This window comes from Theobroma cacao, chromosome 3 (genome assembly GCF_000208745.1).
Source record: "Theobroma cacao cultivar B97-61/B2 chromosome 3, Criollo_cocoa_genome_V2, whole genome shotgun sequence".
NCBI lineage: Eukaryota > Viridiplantae > Streptophyta > Magnoliopsida > Malvales > Malvaceae > Theobroma > Theobroma cacao.
In genome coordinates this window covers 1,034,453-1,051,450 of record NC_030852.1, presented here as the reverse complement: position 1 = coordinate 1,051,450, position 16,998 = coordinate 1,034,453, and the positions used below count along the sequence as shown (strand labels likewise).

The following is a 16,998-nucleotide window of genomic DNA, read 5'->3' as shown; positions in this document are numbered from 1 at the left end:
TAATTATTAAATAAAAAATTATTTTGAAGAACTATTAAAAGAACACATAAAAGATTTTAAAAATTTTATATGTTATAAAAAAAATTTTAAAAATTTCAGGCCCATAACTAAAAAGAGGATCCGCCCCTGTTTGAGACTAGAAAGATCTCAAAATATTCCTTGAGAAATTGGGCGGTAAGAATCAAACCTTCAATATCTAGCTTTATGTCAAAGTCATAGTATTAAATGTTGAAAGTAGAGTGCATTGAATGACATCAATTTTGAGCCGATGAAGCGTCTATATAATAGTCAGCAATCCAACCCCAAAGAGAAATCATTAAGCCAAAACAATAGTTACAGTGTGTTAATTTGCAACCACTGAAGAACTGAGGAAGAAGACTCATTTTATTGATCCCTGTAAGTTGAGTATTTTAATATCTTCATTATATGAAATTCGACATATATAAATATACACTAATTAATTTTCCTTTTTTTTTTTTGACAGATGAAGGCCAATAGTGTTTGTTCGAGTGCCATTGTTGCTCAAGTTCTTACTGGAAAGGATGATTACGACAACTGGAGAGCTTGCATAAAAAACTATTTGTGGACTAGAGATCTGTGGGACGTTGTGGAACAAACCTCAGAAGACGGGGATTGGAGTTGGAGAATGAGGAATGTGAGTGCTTTGCATGCTATTCAAATTTCATGTGATCCGACCATGCTTTCTAAAATTAAAGACAAGACTACAGCTAAAGATGCTTGGAACACTTTGGCCAAAGAGTGCGGATTCCAAAATGAAAATGATGCTGAAGGTCTCTTCCTCTCTCTTACGATTTACATCATTTTCAAACCTTCTTTACTTAGTTAATGAAACGTAATTTTATCTTTTACATCTTAAAGTAAGAAAACAAATCAGAACAAAAAACATCAAAGTGACATGTGCCAAGTATATGGTTTGATGAAAAGCAAATAAGAGAGCAACAGTTTAGTTTATATAAAGAAAAAAAATTAAAACTTCAGAATAATTTTTACCAACGGTTGTCAAATTATACAATACTTAGGCCCAATTTTAATATTGTTGTTGAGGTTGAAAAAAAGGTATGTTGAAAAGTGTTGGGAAGACTAGTTGAAAGAAGTACTGTTGTGGTAAGTGTGATTTGAGTTTTTTTTAGTATTGGGTATTATTGTAAAAAAGTGCTGTTAGTGAGTTACAATGTTTCAAAAAAAAAAAAAGGCATGATATTTAAAAGTAAAGAATGAGTTTCTTATATTTTAAATAATTATTGTTAAGATGTACTAAATAATAAATTATTGTCAAATTTAATTTTAAACATATACACAAAAAATAGTTTTTAGATTTTTTAAAATTTTAAAATTATTTCAAATTTGGAAAGGACAAAGATTCTGTTGAGGGCCGACCGGCTTTCAGCCAATTCCGAAGTTCGGGCCATGGGTAATCTCTCGGTCTTCGATTTCGCAATCTTCGAAGGTCAGCTGGAAGTGATTGATGAATTTGTAAGCGAAATGGCAGAGGAAAACCTGGGAACGAAAAATCACCATGGTAACACGGTTCTTCACTATGTCGCCTTGTGCTCTGCAAACACCGAGATTGCCCAAAGATTGATCACATAGGACAAGGAATTACTTCCTATTCAAAATTGCGAAGGGGATATTCCACTTAATTTTGCATGTTTGGCAGGCCATAAAGATATGACTCAATATCTATACAGCATGACCAGACCAAGATTTCTAATCGAAGAAGAAAACAAACGTCAGGCAGTGTTGGTCGTCCGTCACTGTATTAGGAACAAATTGTTTGGTAAGAGTGACATATAGGTTATAAACACAAACAATTCTTTATTTAATGTATATTGTCACGGGGTATATAATTTTTTTTTTTCTATATCACCACTTCACCAGATGTTGCTTTGGATCTGCTTCTTGAATGTCCACAATTAGCATTTGCTGAGGTAGATGGAATGAATGCTGTTTCAGTACTATCCTCTCAACCTTCTGCATTCCCTAGTGGCAATCGGCTCTCTTTTTGGCAACGCTGGATCTATTCTTGTTAGTATCACTTCTCTCTTCTTCTATTACATTAGTTTTCAATCTAATTTCTCTAATAATTAAGATAATCCTTTTTGCAAATTATATTTCACCAAAAATTGACAAATAAGTTAAAAGTTATTATTTCTTCTTTTTCTTTTCCCATTTGACAATTTTAATTTTACAAACAAGTAACTATGGTTATTCATATAGTTTTTTTATGGATACGGATCAGTACGTCAATGGAAAGAAATATATGAGCAATCTTTATTACATGAATAAAGTTTATAATAAAAGAAAACAAAAATAAAAAAATTACTGCTTTCAGTTAGCTAAATGTATAAATTAAAGAAAGAAAAATGAAGAACAACTAAACGCAGAAAAGAAAATGCAAAAGACTTTCAAAGAATGGATGAGTTTGCACCTAAGAAACAAAAAGTGGTGTATTTATAATACATCACAATATAATTTAACAACAATAATGAAATAGTTCACTGTCGTTGCAGGTTTAAAGGTAAAAGCATCAGATTTAAAGAGAAAACAACCCACGAGTGAAGACGAAGTTCGTATAAATACTTATCAAGTACAAGATCAAAAAGAAATGAAAAACTTCACAATGCAAGGTATGTTTTATTCTGTGACTTGAATTGCAATACACTTCATTCTTTGACAATATTTGATTTTTTGATAATAAAAAAATTATTTTAAGAAAAAAAAAGTTTAATTTAAAAGATTTCTTTTGTGACGTGTGTGTAGCTAATTTACCAAACGTTATTTTAGCTTCCCTTTACAACATTTTTAAGAAACAGCTCTACTCGAGCAATGCTTCTAATGAAAGCTTTAGCTAGATCGGCTCTCAGTTATATATTTATTAATTATAAATTAATTTTGGTCTGAGTGTCTTTTACCAATGAGACATCTTAACATTAAAACTTAAGATTTCAATTTGAAGGTCTCAAAGTCAAATCTTATGACAAGAAGATTTGTGAAATGGCAGAACAGATCTTATATGTAAAAGAAATGTTAACTTTTTTATACAGTTGATGAAGAAATTGGAATCTCAAATCGTTATTTTTCCATTTTTCCTTAGCTCAAATCTTCAACGAACAATTATAGCCTCAAGTTGCTCAAAATTTATATTCTTTACATCGGTCTGTCTAAGTCAGAAAATGGGTTGAATTGTGCAGTTGCAAGGCACACACTTGGATTGTGGTCAAATCTCTTAAAATTCTTTGGTATGTTGCTTGATCACTTTTATTTTTTCTTCATATATTTTCAACTCTTGTTCTAGCAACCATTTCTTCTATTATAGTAATTAGTTAAAACCTATATTTATTTATGTAGGAATGAAGCACATATATGATTTAAAGCAGGCCCATGTTCATGCCCATGTGCTTCTGCTTCTGATGTCTGAGGAGATAGCTAAATTAGATTTTGCAAAAGTCCATGAAAATTCCGTGCATCAAGCAATCATGAACGCTGCTCAGCGAGGGATGACGGAATTCATTGTCGAAATCATCAAACGTAATCTAGATTTATTGGTGACTAAGGACGTGGACGATAGAGACATGTTCAAGATTGCAGTTGCACATCGACAAGAAAAAGTTTTTAACCTCATATATGGGCTTGATACTAAGAAGCAACTTTTTCTTCCTTTCGTTGATAAGCTCGACAATAGTATGTTCCATGTGGCAGGGAAACTATCATCCGAATCTCAGGTTAAGCTTGAACAAATCTCAGGACCAGCTCTGCAAATGCAAAGAGAACTACAATGGCTCAAGGTCATCATCTCTCTCTCTCTCTTATAATTCCTCAGCTTAAACTTCTTTTTTTTCTGATTGCATGCTTATTTATCATTTGTGAGTTTTAATGCCTTTCTTTTTTTTTTTTTGCTCGGTAGTTTTAATGCTATTTAATATGCATGCAACAAAAACTTGACAAACACTTGTTGGGGTAAAATAATAAATAATTATTAAAAATGTTACATAAATTATTGAAAATAATACTTCAATAATTTCTTAAAATGTGCTTTTAAAAATTATAACTACTTTTTAAATCCTATATCTAGGAAAAAGAAGGAAAATTTTATTTACCCTTTTTTGTATCAAACAAAAAGGAAAGAAATAATTTGACAAACAAATAACGCGAAAAGATTGAACAATTAGCTTTTATAAGATATTTAACTTCTGAAAATTAAATCACATAATATTATTAAAAAAATAATATTTCATTTACATATTACAAACAATTTGTTAAATAAACATATAATATAAAATGTCTCTAATTATAGTTTTTTGTAAGTATTCCTTTATAAATAAAAAGAAAGAAACAAATTGATATACAGCACACGATTTCCTCATATCCTTACCCAACAAATTGATCATTAGACTTTCCTCCCTCTTCATTTCTATTGCAGCAATGATGGTAGCTTTCTCCTCAACTGTCTTTATCATGATAAAGGGCCAATTAGAGATTATTATTCCAATCGTTGTGCTAGTTGGCTTTCCAATCGGTCTCTTTGTATGGTTGCAATTTCCACTCCTTGCTAAGATTTTTATCTCAACTTATGGACCAGGGATCTTTGATAGGAAAATGAAGAAATGGCTCTAGCTAACTATAGATATATATTTATATATGTTTTCCAAAGGACGTATTGAATTGTGATTGTAAGTGACACTAATTTTATGTTTGGTTTCAATTTTCAAGGACATGTGTCATGAGTCAACCTTGTATAGGGCTATGACAAGGTAGAATTCCTTAGGAGACTAAGTCTTTTATACCTCTAAGGGAGATGTTCCCCTTTCAAACATTGTAATGGTTTTTGGTAACATCGCTAGAAATACTTGTTAAGTCTTTATAGGAAAGACCCTTTAGAAAAGGAATGTTCTTATTTCAAGCATTATAATGGTTATTGGTGAAATATTTGTAAAATCTTGTAAACTTTTTATAGGGGGTAAATAGTCGGCAAGTTGTTGGACTGTCTCACCGGTTCAGGTGTGTTTGTGACTAACCATCTAGGGTTGCCCCTATGGTCCGATTTTAATGTTGCTTTTCATGACTTAACTCGTAACTATTATTTATGTTGTTCAGATATAATCGAGCAATTGATTAATTTGAGTGAAAGCGTCCATTCAAGCACCGCACAAAATATCATATACTTAAACGAAAAAAGTGTAGTCCGTGACAACATGGATGGAGAGCATTAAACTCCCCAGCCCCCTTTTATTTTCTGTTACAGTTTCCTGTTACCAAAAATTGGACAAGCCTGGATCAAATATTGAAAAAAAGTATGAGAGTTTAGCAATGGTGTTTCAATATATGAAAACAACTTCAGCAAGTTTTCCAGAGATAAGTAATTTCCAAAGTGCAGGAACCATTACGCGCAGCTCTTCACGTCTGATTCTTCCACCAGCCACTCTGATTAGCAGCTGCAGGACTTCAAACACTTGGCAAATAAAGTCACATCTGGCATGCAGCCATGGTTGTAAAAAGTCGTTGTATTATTCAACTTTTGGATTGGGGCCGACGAAGAAAACAATGGGCCTGAAGAATTGTGAAAAAGTAAAGCCGTCAAACCCATTTTATTAACAAATGATTGCTTCAGAATAGAAGTTGCTTTCGTAGTGCATGTCATTGCAAAGCCTATTGGCCCCATATAGTTATGGACTTCCATTAAGTTTCATTTTATGAAATGAGAATATTAATATCATCTTTTACTCGTAATAGTCCCTGAGACAGTGCTCGGGATTAAGAGTTTGAGATTCTAATTTAAAATTTTTGGATTAGAAATCTTGGAAAGAGTAGAATAATGAGATGAAAAGATCCATCAATGAATACAACAAACCATTGGACGACGTGATATCACCTGACAACTAATGTAACACACAAATATAATTTCGAGCCATGTCATTTACCACATATACAAAATATATCACGTAACATTGAATCTAAATATTTCATTAACATTAAAAGTTTATTTACATACAAATCAAAGAACTTTTTCACATAAATGCAATAGTTCCAGAGCTTTTTTAATATTTAAACATTTATTATTTCAATTTTCGTACTTTATCTAATACCAATTCACTGCATTATTCATGAAAAAAAAAAAATAACCAATTTGCTTTATTTTTAAAGCAAATACTACACCTTTTACCATACCAAAATATAGGGCACCAATATTTCCACATTTTCAAAATTTTGCTACCTCCCTCTTCCAATTTTCCTTCTCTATACACAACATTTTTTTAGTAAAATGTAATAAATAAATAAATAAGTGAAAAAGGAATTTGTCAGCATTGGAAAATTATTTTTGTTTTTCTTTTTGGGTTTTTTTTTTTTCAGCTCCTACCATTAAGTAGTTATGACCTGTCAATCCCATCCCCTCTACAAAGTTGAGATCACTTGGATACACTGAGCTACAACAACATTGTTTTACAAATAAAAGAATTGAACATTAGGGACAAGAAAAATTTACATATACACATCATTCTCATCCTTCACAATATCCAGGGAGTTTAGTTCAGCCAACAGTCGATAATACTCGCGCTGAACCTCACTGACTTCGCTTCTAAGCTTTTCGACCTGCTCGAGTAAAAGGATGTTTCTTATCAGTTCGGTCAAATTCGGGAACAAAGCAAGACTTTGGATGCCAGAACAGACAGCCAAAACTGCCTGTTCCATTTAAGTTTATTACCTTGATGTTAAGTTCCTCCCTTCTCTTCTCATATTCCGAGCATCTGAAACACGAAAAGTAAACCTCTGGTTATCAGCTGAAAGGTTATTGCTAGTGGTTATCATGTACGTATGAATTTTATTTTCTTTTACAAACTTCTAAAACCATTGCATCAAGTAAAAAATGTGGATAAAAATAGAACACTCACTTTGCACGCAGTTTTTTGTTTTCTTGCATCAAGTAAATAGTTTCTTGATCTTTCGAGTGATTTGCAGTAGTATCGACAGGCTAGAGGGAAAAAAAGCACAAAATGGTTAAGCAACAGAAATCCATTTGTTAAAAGATGCAACAGATAGATACTACTATGAGTAAGCAGAAGAAAACCAAATGTCATGTCACCAAGGTAAGAAGGAACTGAATCCTTAGGGTAATTGCCCCATGCAACAGCTAATTAAATAGCAAGAATTGGGTAGCGAACTCATATATGAGCAGGAACAATGGAAGGATTTGCATGTATGCCGTGTAAAATTTCAAATTTGCTTTGAAGCGTAGAACAGTGAAGTAAAAGTTGTATGTTGTAGCAGACAATGGACTTATAGAAGGCACCCACAACTCCCTAATTGAATCTCATAGTCTAGAAACTTAAGAAAGTATGCTCTCTACACAGACCTGTACAACTGTGTTGGCACTAGTCCCTGCCTGACGTTTCACCTTTTCAAAGTTTGCTAAGTCGCCAGGTTCCTTCCTCTTCGTAGGCAATCCTGCACAATTACAAGGCACCTTGACTAAAAATCAAATCCTTCATATTAGAACCAAAACAAAATCATTATAGCACTTACCTTGCATGCTTCTCCCATGAGAGTTGGTGATTGATTGCTTCACTCCAACATCTGTACACCCTGTTTTAGCTCTATCAGCATCCAAGGAAGTTTGATTCAACAGAACAGGTTGTTCTGCACTGCTCTGTCCTGTAAAGTGAGATGAAACATGAGATGCTGCTGGTCGAGACTTTTTCTTGACCTGATACCCAATTAGTCCACAATGATAATCCCTGCGATTGGAAGAATGTGCTTCAGGTAGGCTGTACTGAACTATGCTTAGACCATGAACTACAACCTCATGAAGAGGCCAATTGGTCATTAAAAGAAATTAAGGAAAACACTGGAGATATACAATCTAAAGTATATAAAGGCAAAATCCATACTTCAAAACAAATTTGATCAACCATCAAATTGAATCACATACAAATACAAGCATGGGAACATATATTTTTTTCTCAAAACAGTAATAGAAAATAACAGTACATAGTTTTCATCCAAAAACATACAAACATAACATGGTAGAAAATGTGTAGTTCATCTCATAAACAGCCATGGTAGGCACCCAATACTCAGAGCAAATGGAACCACGAGACTAATTAGATAAGCAGAAAAGCAGGAGTAACAGGAAGCAACGTTAAGAGGGAGAAACAATAAGCTATGAACTTTTCATGTAATTTAGACATTAAAGAATAGATTACCAATATTCCCATGTCATTTCCTTCAAGCGACCTTCAAGCTTCTGAAAAAGGGAAGTTCTCTCAAAATCTTGTTTGTTATGAGTTGGCTCAACAAAATTAGCTTCCAAAACACCTGAAAGAATAAAACAACTCATTTGGTGAGTGCTAACTAAGATTTTAGGTGGAATTAACCTATGATAGAGAAAAAAGGAACCAGATATCAATGAGTGAATATATTTGTAGGCTTCTTACCAACCACACCTCTACCCCTACTGTCTGAATAGCTAACAACCTGCCAAAATGGCTGCAAAAGAAGAAATAGGGAAAAGACAATAGTTTAAGAAATCCTCCATAGTCACTTGAAAAGAAGATGTGTAATATCTATCACATGCAGCAGAATAAGTTTCCTCCTTAAAGACATCCAGGCATGTGACATTAATCACAACTAGGAGAACAAGTTTCCTCTTTCAAGACACCTAGCCGTGGACACATGCATATGGCAATGCAAAATGCAAATATAATTATAATATCCCTGCACCCAGTAAATTCCCAGTTTTCTCATTCAAAACAAATGCACATAAGCATCATAAGACAGAAATGAAAGTCCATTTTGTTAAAGAAATAATAGGAAAAGTTTATTTATGATCTGGGCAATCATTCACTTTATGAAAGTTACCAGAATTAGACGGTTCTTGTGGTAGACACAAAAGCCATGGATATTAACTTGTGGAGCTTCTTTAAGAAAACCAATTGTACATACAACCGTACCCTGCACAATTAAACCAGAAAGCAGAAATGTCAATACATGGTAAAGTCATAGAAACATGTAAGGCAATCACCATCAAAGGATGCATGCAATACAATCATATCAACAAAAGCAACTTCCATAAATTCTCATCTGCAGCTCCCAACAAATGAAACCTGACAGTTGGGGTTAAATTACAGAGGATAGTTATTTTGGACATCAACCAAATTTTGGCTACTAACTTGAGGTGCAACATTGGAAAGGGAACTATTGTGGTTTATACAGTTCATTAGTTTCCAATGAAGATAAACAATGATAAACAACAAGGATAAGGCGTGGAACAAGTAATAGTACCTCCACAGATCCAAGGCTTTGAGGCCTATACAAGATATATTCTATAAATTTGAGATCATCAGCTATGTTATGATGCTCGACAATTTCCCCACGCAATATTATCCTGAAAGTGTCAGGAATTCGCAAGTACAAGATCGACAAATATACCTGTATGGTGAGACAGAATTAAAATATGAATCCTTTTACTTGTAAATTTAATATACAATAACAACATACAGAAACTATGGACTCACACGAAGAGAAATATGATAACGGCTGGCAATGTGTTGTTCATTTACAGCTTTCCAAGCAGGGATTGTGTTGACTTTTTTGGTGTCTCCACTAATGCGAATATCCTGCAACCAGAATCATAAGATTTCATTTGAAAGATATTGCAACATATTCAGAGAGAGAGAGAGAGAGAGAGAGAAGGAGAGGATGCAAAAAGAAATTTCAACCTTTGGATCAGAATCAAAGTCTAGCTCCGAATCCCGATCATTATTGAGCCATAAATTGTAGATAATAATTTTTGTGCCNTATTCAGACTGAGAGAGAGAGAGAGAGAGAAGGAGAGGATGCAAAAAGAAATTTCAACCTTTGGATCAGAATCAAAGTCTAGCTCCGAATCCCGATCATTATTGAGCCATAAATTGTAGATAATAATTTTTGTGCCATGGGAACCAATGTCATCAAACTGCAATTAGATGGAGGTACATGTGAAGCTAGTGAGATGAGAACAACTTTAAAGACCAAAACATTTCATGAAATGTCAATTAAGATTAGTTACACTGCAAGAAATTTGGTCTGCGCTCCACTTCTCAAGTCAAGGTGCTTGCATAAATTCAAAGTAGATTTACTTATTTTCAATTTGAAGTGAAAAAAAATTAATAAATATCCAAACCATTAACATGTAATTCAAGAAGTTATTTAATTGTTTAAGGGAAATTAAGGTGACAACACTACCAAAATAATTCCAAAATCATAACAAGAACAACAATACATAAAGCGTTTACTAGATATTAGGGTTAGTTATATGAGTTGAACCAAGTATGAGCCAACTCAATCTGTATCATATCAAAGTCTCAGGTCCATGTTTGTGCTTCATCAAAATAATACCAAACATCAAATTTAAGTCAACCTTTGTTTATTTAATTAATTTTGCAACTATAAATATATTACAAAAAGAAAACAGCACAATTAGCTTGCAAGTCACTCAAGCCAAGTATAAAAAACTTTGAAGTCAAATCTAGAATTTGTCAATCAACAAGTTTAGAATTATTTTTCAAGTAAAGCTCAGATAGCTTGCAAATAGGCTTGATTTGCTTACACCATACTGTGGTACTCAATTTAAGGAATATCCTTAATTCAACAAATAAAAGTTTTTTTCTGTTTCTTTTCTTCAATTTTTTTTTTTTGTAATTTCAATAGTTTCTTTGGTCTTCCCTTCTCTCTTTTGACATGGGCATTTTATATTAAGTCACATTTTCTAATAAGAATATTTGCAAGTCTTTGTATCTCACACACCTCGACCACTTTTAGCATGTCTCTTTCATTTTTTCTCCCATTAGTACTATGCCACCTTCATCTAGATATACTTGCATTGATCATTTTCAATATGGACATACATCCATTATATCATTCTCATCTCGGATATACTCATTATCTAAAAACATTAATATTTAGTTGTCAATCATTTAATGCAATAAAGTACTATATGAAATTTTCTCTTGAGATTTTCCAAATCACAAGGACTAACTCAAATTTTGACACTCCAATATCATTTATAGTTTTACTAAACTTGTAGTCCTTGCACTCAGTTCTAGACCTATTTAATGAGAAAACCATTTGCCTTCAAAGTTCTCTTCACAACTCAAGCTTAGGATTAATCTTTGCTCTATAAATATATTCTACAATTTAGTCTCCTGAGTAAATCCATCTATTCCCAGGGAAAAAGATAAACACTTGAAATTTTATCCGTGGTATAAACTTGTTGCTGTTACAAAGTAGTCAATCAACCCCACAATAGTAATTATGCCAATTACCAATAATACATGTTCTTTAGGGTGAAAATATCACAATATAAACTCATTTCTTCTCCAACATCAATGAACACCATGTCTATGTCTTTGTTTACTACTAATCTCTCCATCAAACATCACAACTAGATAAATAGCTTCCATAGTCAAAGTTCCTAGCACAAATCCAACTTTAGTCTCCAAGACACTAGTCTTAAAATTAACTTTAGCTTGACCATGCTATCCTACGAGTTTATATAGCACAAGTCATCAATTTGATACCACTTAGACAGAATTCTATGTTAGTCTCACATAAACTTGTCAAATTACTCATTCTCCACACATTGAACAATTTCTTGGTCCACAAATTTTAAAACTAGTAAAGAAAAATTTTCACTTTGTTATATACTTCCACACCTTCAGAGGGGTGCCATGAGATTGATTTACTTTTCCACACCCTTCATGTTGAAAACCTTCTTTAAAACCATTACTTTTCAACTTTATCAATAAAAAGCACGCTTTCTTATTCTTCCTCTCAAATACTCAATTCCTGCCAAGTTGTATTGCAATAACATCCAAAGCAACAAACTTTTTAATCTTCATTCTTAAGCACTTAAATCTCCATCTCTTTCTCCCTCTTATGCTTGTACCCACCTATAGAAATGCTTGAAAGCCATAGTTTACTCTTCACCTACTGCTTTCATAAAGATCAATATGTATTTCTTGCAGTTTTCTTTGTTTCTAGATTCATGCAAAAGTATATAGCCAGTCCTTTAACTTTGATAAGTTCTTGCACCTCCTTTTCTACCACCAGCATTCTTTATGTGATAAAGCACCCTCTCATTTAATTCTCCTAAAACTTAGCTTCGCCATTCATATAGAAAGTAACTTGTTCATACAGCAGAAAAGTACCTTGTTAAAAAAACCTTTTCTTTCCCTTTAAAACCAATTATTCTCTCCCTTTCTCAAATCCCATTATCCAAGTTGGATATTGAACATTTGCTTGTACTCTTTCATTTTTAACTTAACATGGGAATTGATAATCACTAACCTATGTTAGGTAGTCAAGCTTTCTCTTGAAATGACTTTGCAATCTTTACATGATTTTTTGTACTTTTTCCTTATAAGAAAAATATCATGAAAATATAAAATTAATTTTAAAAAACGGCCAGCAAAAAATACTATAGCTAACAGGAAAATAACATACATACCAAATTAACCAACCAGGTTTTGCAAATGTTATGTTCAGTACTTTTTCCTTATAAGAAAAATATTATAAAAATATAAATTAATTTTAAAAAACACCCAGCAAAAAATACTATAGCTAAGAGGAAACTGTTATACATACCAAATTAACCAAGTTTTGCAATGTTAATGCAGCAATAACAACCATTAACAATTGTAAGAAGGAAATAAAATCACAAAAAAAGAAAAAGGAAGAAGAAATGCACGATGCCTACTTGCTTCAAAAGCTCAGCCTCTGTTGAATATGGAGACCATTGCAACAAAATGGAAAGATTAGACACAAAATGTTCTCTACCATGCAACACATCCAGCATGCCAGTTGACACATTAAGCTCATAATCCACCTGCAGTTTGCACAAAGATCTTATAGTGGGCACTGGAAACTCATAAACTCAAATAGAGAGAGGATGCTCACCATAGGTACTACTATTCTATCATGGCCTGTTCTTGTCAAGAATGTATAAGAGAGGAGACCAATGCTTTGAGTCAATGACCTAATCATGGAATAAAGGGCATTAACCATTTAAAAGTGGCAATGCATGTGTGTTTAAAGACAAAAACATAAATATATGTAAATTGTTCTCCATATACACCAAAGATACAAGAAAAGCTTTCTTTATTAGGTGTCACATCCCAGGCTCATGCATAACTTTATGGACTTGAATCACATGAATTAAGACTTAAATCTGGACTATTAGTTATTAATAACTTGAACTTATATACAAATCATCTATCCCACCCTTTTTCATTGTGGGATGGCTACCAGACTCCATACATGCAAAACTCAATTCCTAGTCAAGGCCCACACCTCATATATTGAACCAAGATTACACAAGGACACAAGAACTCCTACCATAATTTCCCAAACTATAAATCATGCATGCTGTGGTAGATTCATATCAAAAATAATGCCTCGAGCCCATCACCGCTAACTCAACAACTTTCAGACTTTGATCCACATGACTTACAAGAGCCTAAACTCAAGTTGGTAGAAAATAGTCTCTTGAAGTCTCGAACCCTTCTTTGCAACCCATCTATCTCACTACTTTTTAATGTGGGACAAAGAATCAGATTAGGCAAATAAGTTCTTTAAAATAAAGAATAGTTAAAACAACATTTTCCTTCTTAGTCTTTAAAGGCAACGCAAAATCATTTATAACCCTATTATTTGGCTCCTTTTATTGTACCCAAATATGCCCTTATTCTATGATTTTTACCAAGATAACCCCTTATATGTGACCTTAACAGTCACGAAAGACAAGGCCAATTGACATTCTTCACACCTGTGGCAGATGACGTGACTTTTCTAACGTAATGAAATTTGTTGACTGGGACAACCACATCTTGGGCGGGAAATTTTCCCACTCAACCAATTTTACCATGATAGAAAAGTCATGTCAATGCCCACGGGGTGCAAAATATGCCAGCTGGCTATGGGCCTAATGATTGTTAAGGTCATGTGACATCTTTTCATCAACATAAGGGCTAATTTGGATACAAATCATAGGATAGGTGTGACATCTTTTCATCAACATAAGGGCTTATTTGGATACAAATCATAGGATAGGAGCTTATCTAGGTACAAAAAATGAATAGGGTCTTATTTAGTATTAACACTAGCATTTTTTCCATTATTAAAAATGATCTTTCATCAGAATTTTATGAAAATGACAACATTGTCCTGTAAACAAATAAACAAGAGTAAAAGTTAATGCTCTACCTATAAGCGAACATACAAGATTAGCAAGAATAATATTTTAATGCATAAGGTAGAAAATGCTTGTGGTATAGGAACCAAACCTATTGTCTAAGTAGCGGCTGAAAACAATGACATCTCCTCCAAGTCTCATAGAACTAGTCTTGAAACCATTGCCATCTGGAAGACCATAACTTTTTTGATAAATATAAAAAGAAGGAACCAACAAAAATTCCAAAGAAAACACGAGATTAATACATTGTCCAATTGCAGATTTTGACTTCTTATCTGAAAATCCAAAGCTCATGCAGCGACGCATTGCTTCAGGGTCCATTCCACCACCATCATCTAATCGATAAGCATCAAGTTTTGGGAAGTAGTAGTTACAAAATTTTTTATTGTAGACAAATTTTATGAAGAAAATAACATAATTGAATTATAAATGAAAAAGATAACCTTAATGTTTTTTATGTGATTGAGACAAAAAATACCTTGAATTAACAATGCTGGACTCCCATCCCTCGGATTTGATGTTTTATCTACAATGACAAAAGTGGCCCCATTTTGGATCTATCCAATTTGAAAGAAGTAGGATGTGAAGTGCAAAACAGTAAGAATTCATCAAGATTGGAAATTGGGAAAGCAATGTAGTACCCTACATAATTGCACATATAGCTACCTACAAAATATCCATTAAAAAGGTACTAATGTGATAGAAAGTACAAGCATGCTTAAATTTCGATCACTTGAATAGGTCAACCATAATTTGAATAAACTCTACAAAAGTGTTTGTCTAGCCTTAGGTCTAGTTAACATATAAGATCTTTACTGTGGCTTTTATCTTATTCAAGTTGGTCTTATTCCCCAATATTAATGATTATACACAAACTAGTCGAATTAGGTTTAGTAAATCTTTGCCACTAATAAGACTTCAAAGTATTGATTGCAACAAAAATTCAAGTTTCTTGATTATAGTTCAATCCATATGAACAATACCCACAACCTGATCTATCTTCCCAATTGTAAACATACATCAATGCCCTTGTTCTACTACTAAAACCTCAAATCCCCTGCAAATTCTCAGACCAATTCCTACAAATTAGACGCACTTATTATATTATTAGATTAGATCCTAGTTCCATGACTGTTTTATCATATAATGTTTTCCCAGAAAACCTCATACAAAGCATTCGCAATACAAGAGAACCAAAATAAAAATTAAAAAAAAAAATGTCGAATAGTCTAAGCTGAAATTCACCTCATCAATGGCATTGTCAAGTAGTTCTGCAATAGCTGCAAACAACAACAAACAAGTAACTAGTGTAATACATGTAAAGTAATTCATTGATAAACGAAAATGATAGCAGTATCAAAAAGAACTGCACAAGCTAGACATACCACCAAAGGCCCACTTATGCGAAGTGGCATTTGAATGAAGAAACAGCGGGTGAACATGTAGATAATTTTTGCTATCTGTTGTACAAGAATAGAATAAGAAATTAAGAAACATAAACAATCAGGAAAATCACATTTTATTAAAGAGTACAATACTATGGAAACTGATAGCTTCATACTTTGTAGAGTGACCTTGGAACCAAGCCCCCCTTCATAGCTCCCAGCTTTCCAGAATTGTCGACAAACTGGCGCTGGAGACACAGCTGAAGTTGAAGAAACACCTGTATCATCCCCTGGAGACTGGCCTTGTTCCAAAAAACTGGTACTACTTTGACCAGTACTTAAAGCGTTGTTTGAGCTTTTATTTTCTTCAGAAGCTTGTTTTCCAGGTTGGGTTTTGTACTTAACAAGCTCAACAGGTTGGAATCTATGGTCATTTTTCTGCTTTGTTGTGCTGCCAACAACAGTTCCAGGCTCCAATTTAACAGGTTTCACATCTACCTCTCCAAGTTCATCATCACTAGACAAGTCCACAATTTCTACACAGTTCATCTCCAAAACTGTAAACAGACATGGAAACACAGAATTCATCTCCTAAGAACATGTTAAAAGAAAAACACATAGAATCATAATGCATGTAAAAAGAAACCCAAATATTCAATTCCCAATAAGCAAGGAAATCAAATACCAAGACATTACAAGAAAAAACATTGAATTTCATTCAAATTACACATGAAAGAAAGGGGCAAATAAATGAAAAAAAAAATAAAAAGAGCTTGGAATAAGTGGAAAGAACAAGCAGGGGACTCTACCTAGGAAAATCTAGCAACTCCTTTTTGGGTGAAAAGATTTAAGGACACAAAACTGGAACAGGAAAAACTGCCCAATTTCTTTCAACTGTCGATCTCCCCAACATCAACCAAATAACATGAACAAAACCAAATAAAAAAACAGACAAAACAGAAAACAACAAACAAACAGGATCTCTGTCTTGGGTTCCCACTCTTTTGATTAAAGGTACTTCCTTCTTTACTTTTTGAAAAAAAAAATTGTTGAAGCCCTAATCCTACAACAAAAAAATTCAATATTTCTTTGCTCAAGGGCAAAGAAGGAAAATAAACCAATAAAATAGGCTAAAAGTGACAACAAAGACAAGGGTATAGCTTTAATCTTTGTTCAAGGGCAAAAAAGGACAATAAATCAATAAAAGAGGCTAAAGTGAAAATCAAGGTAGAGGTATAGCTTTAATCTCAAATCCCTTATAGAGGGTATTATTATTAATTTATATTTTTTTAATATGTACTTTTTAATATTTTATTATTTATTAAATAAAAATCTTATATTTGTTTATTTTTTGTTTATTGTGTTTTT

The 16,998-nt window shown here is 33.1% G+C and overlaps 2 protein-coding genes across 3 annotated transcripts; one reads left to right on the top strand and one right to left on the bottom strand.

Moving 5' to 3' along the window:
• Nucleotides 1,375-4,947, top strand: LOC18603942. Its single transcript, XM_018116979.1, has 6 exons — nt 1,375-1,798; nt 1,900-2,046; nt 2,532-2,648; nt 3,213-3,260; nt 3,370-3,806; nt 4,366-4,947. The coding sequence occupies exons 1-6, from the start codon at nt 1,690-1,692 to the stop codon at nt 4,633-4,635; spliced, it is 1,128 nt and encodes a 375-aa protein (XP_017972468.1). The 5' UTR covers nt 1,375-1,689; the 3' UTR covers nt 4,636-4,947.
• LOC18603941 (protein MICRORCHIDIA 6) lies at nt 6,276-16,725 on the bottom strand. 2 transcript variants are annotated; one of them, XM_018118348.1, is made up of 21 exons: nt 16,440-16,725; nt 15,807-16,187; nt 15,631-15,705; nt 15,491-15,525; nt 14,724-14,802; nt 14,491-14,580; nt 14,337-14,412; nt 12,952-13,030; nt 12,752-12,880; nt 9,941-9,970; nt 9,735-9,803; nt 9,531-9,632; nt 9,298-9,444; nt 8,875-8,967; nt 8,451-8,502; nt 8,220-8,331; nt 7,540-7,751; nt 7,370-7,461; nt 6,909-6,988; nt 6,722-6,764; nt 6,276-6,609 (listed from the first exon to the last, which is right to left on the bottom strand). In XM_018118348.1, exons 2-21 carry the CDS (start codon nt 16,177-16,179, stop codon nt 6,499-6,501), a joined length of 2,079 nt encoding a protein of 692 aa, XP_017973837.1. In that variant the 5' UTR covers nt 16,180-16,187; nt 16,440-16,725; the 3' UTR covers nt 6,276-6,498. The 2 variants fall into 2 exon arrangements, with proteins under 2 accessions (XP_017973837.1, XP_007036271.2); XM_007036209.2 differs by lacking the exon at nt 9,735-9,803 and having other exon boundaries at nt 9,872-9,970.

Excerpts from the sequence above, each read along its gene's own strand:
- LOC18603941 (XM_007036209.2), bottom strand. The coding sequence starts at position 16,179 with ATGAACTGTGTAGAAATTGTGGACTTGTCTAGTGATGATGAACTTGGA. Across the intron at positions 12,881-12,951 it reads ATAGAATAGTAGTACCTATG|GTGGATTATGAGCTTAATGT; the intron begins GTGAGCATCCTC and ends TGCAAACTGCAG. Across the intron at positions 6,610-6,721 it reads GGGAGGAACTTAACATCAAG|GTCGAAAAGCTTAGAAGCGA; the intron begins GTAATAAACTTA and ends TTACTCGAGCAG.
- LOC18603942 (XM_018116979.1), top strand. The coding sequence starts at position 1,690 with ATGACTCAATATCTATACAGCATGACCAGACCAAGATTTCTAATCGAA. Across the intron at positions 1,799-1,899 it reads TATTAGGAACAAATTGTTTG|ATGTTGCTTTGGATCTGCTT; the intron begins GTAAGAGTGACA and ends CCACTTCACCAG. Across the intron at positions 3,807-4,365 it reads GAGAACTACAATGGCTCAAG|ACAGCACACGATTTCCTCAT; the intron begins GTCATCATCTCT and ends ACAAATTGATAT.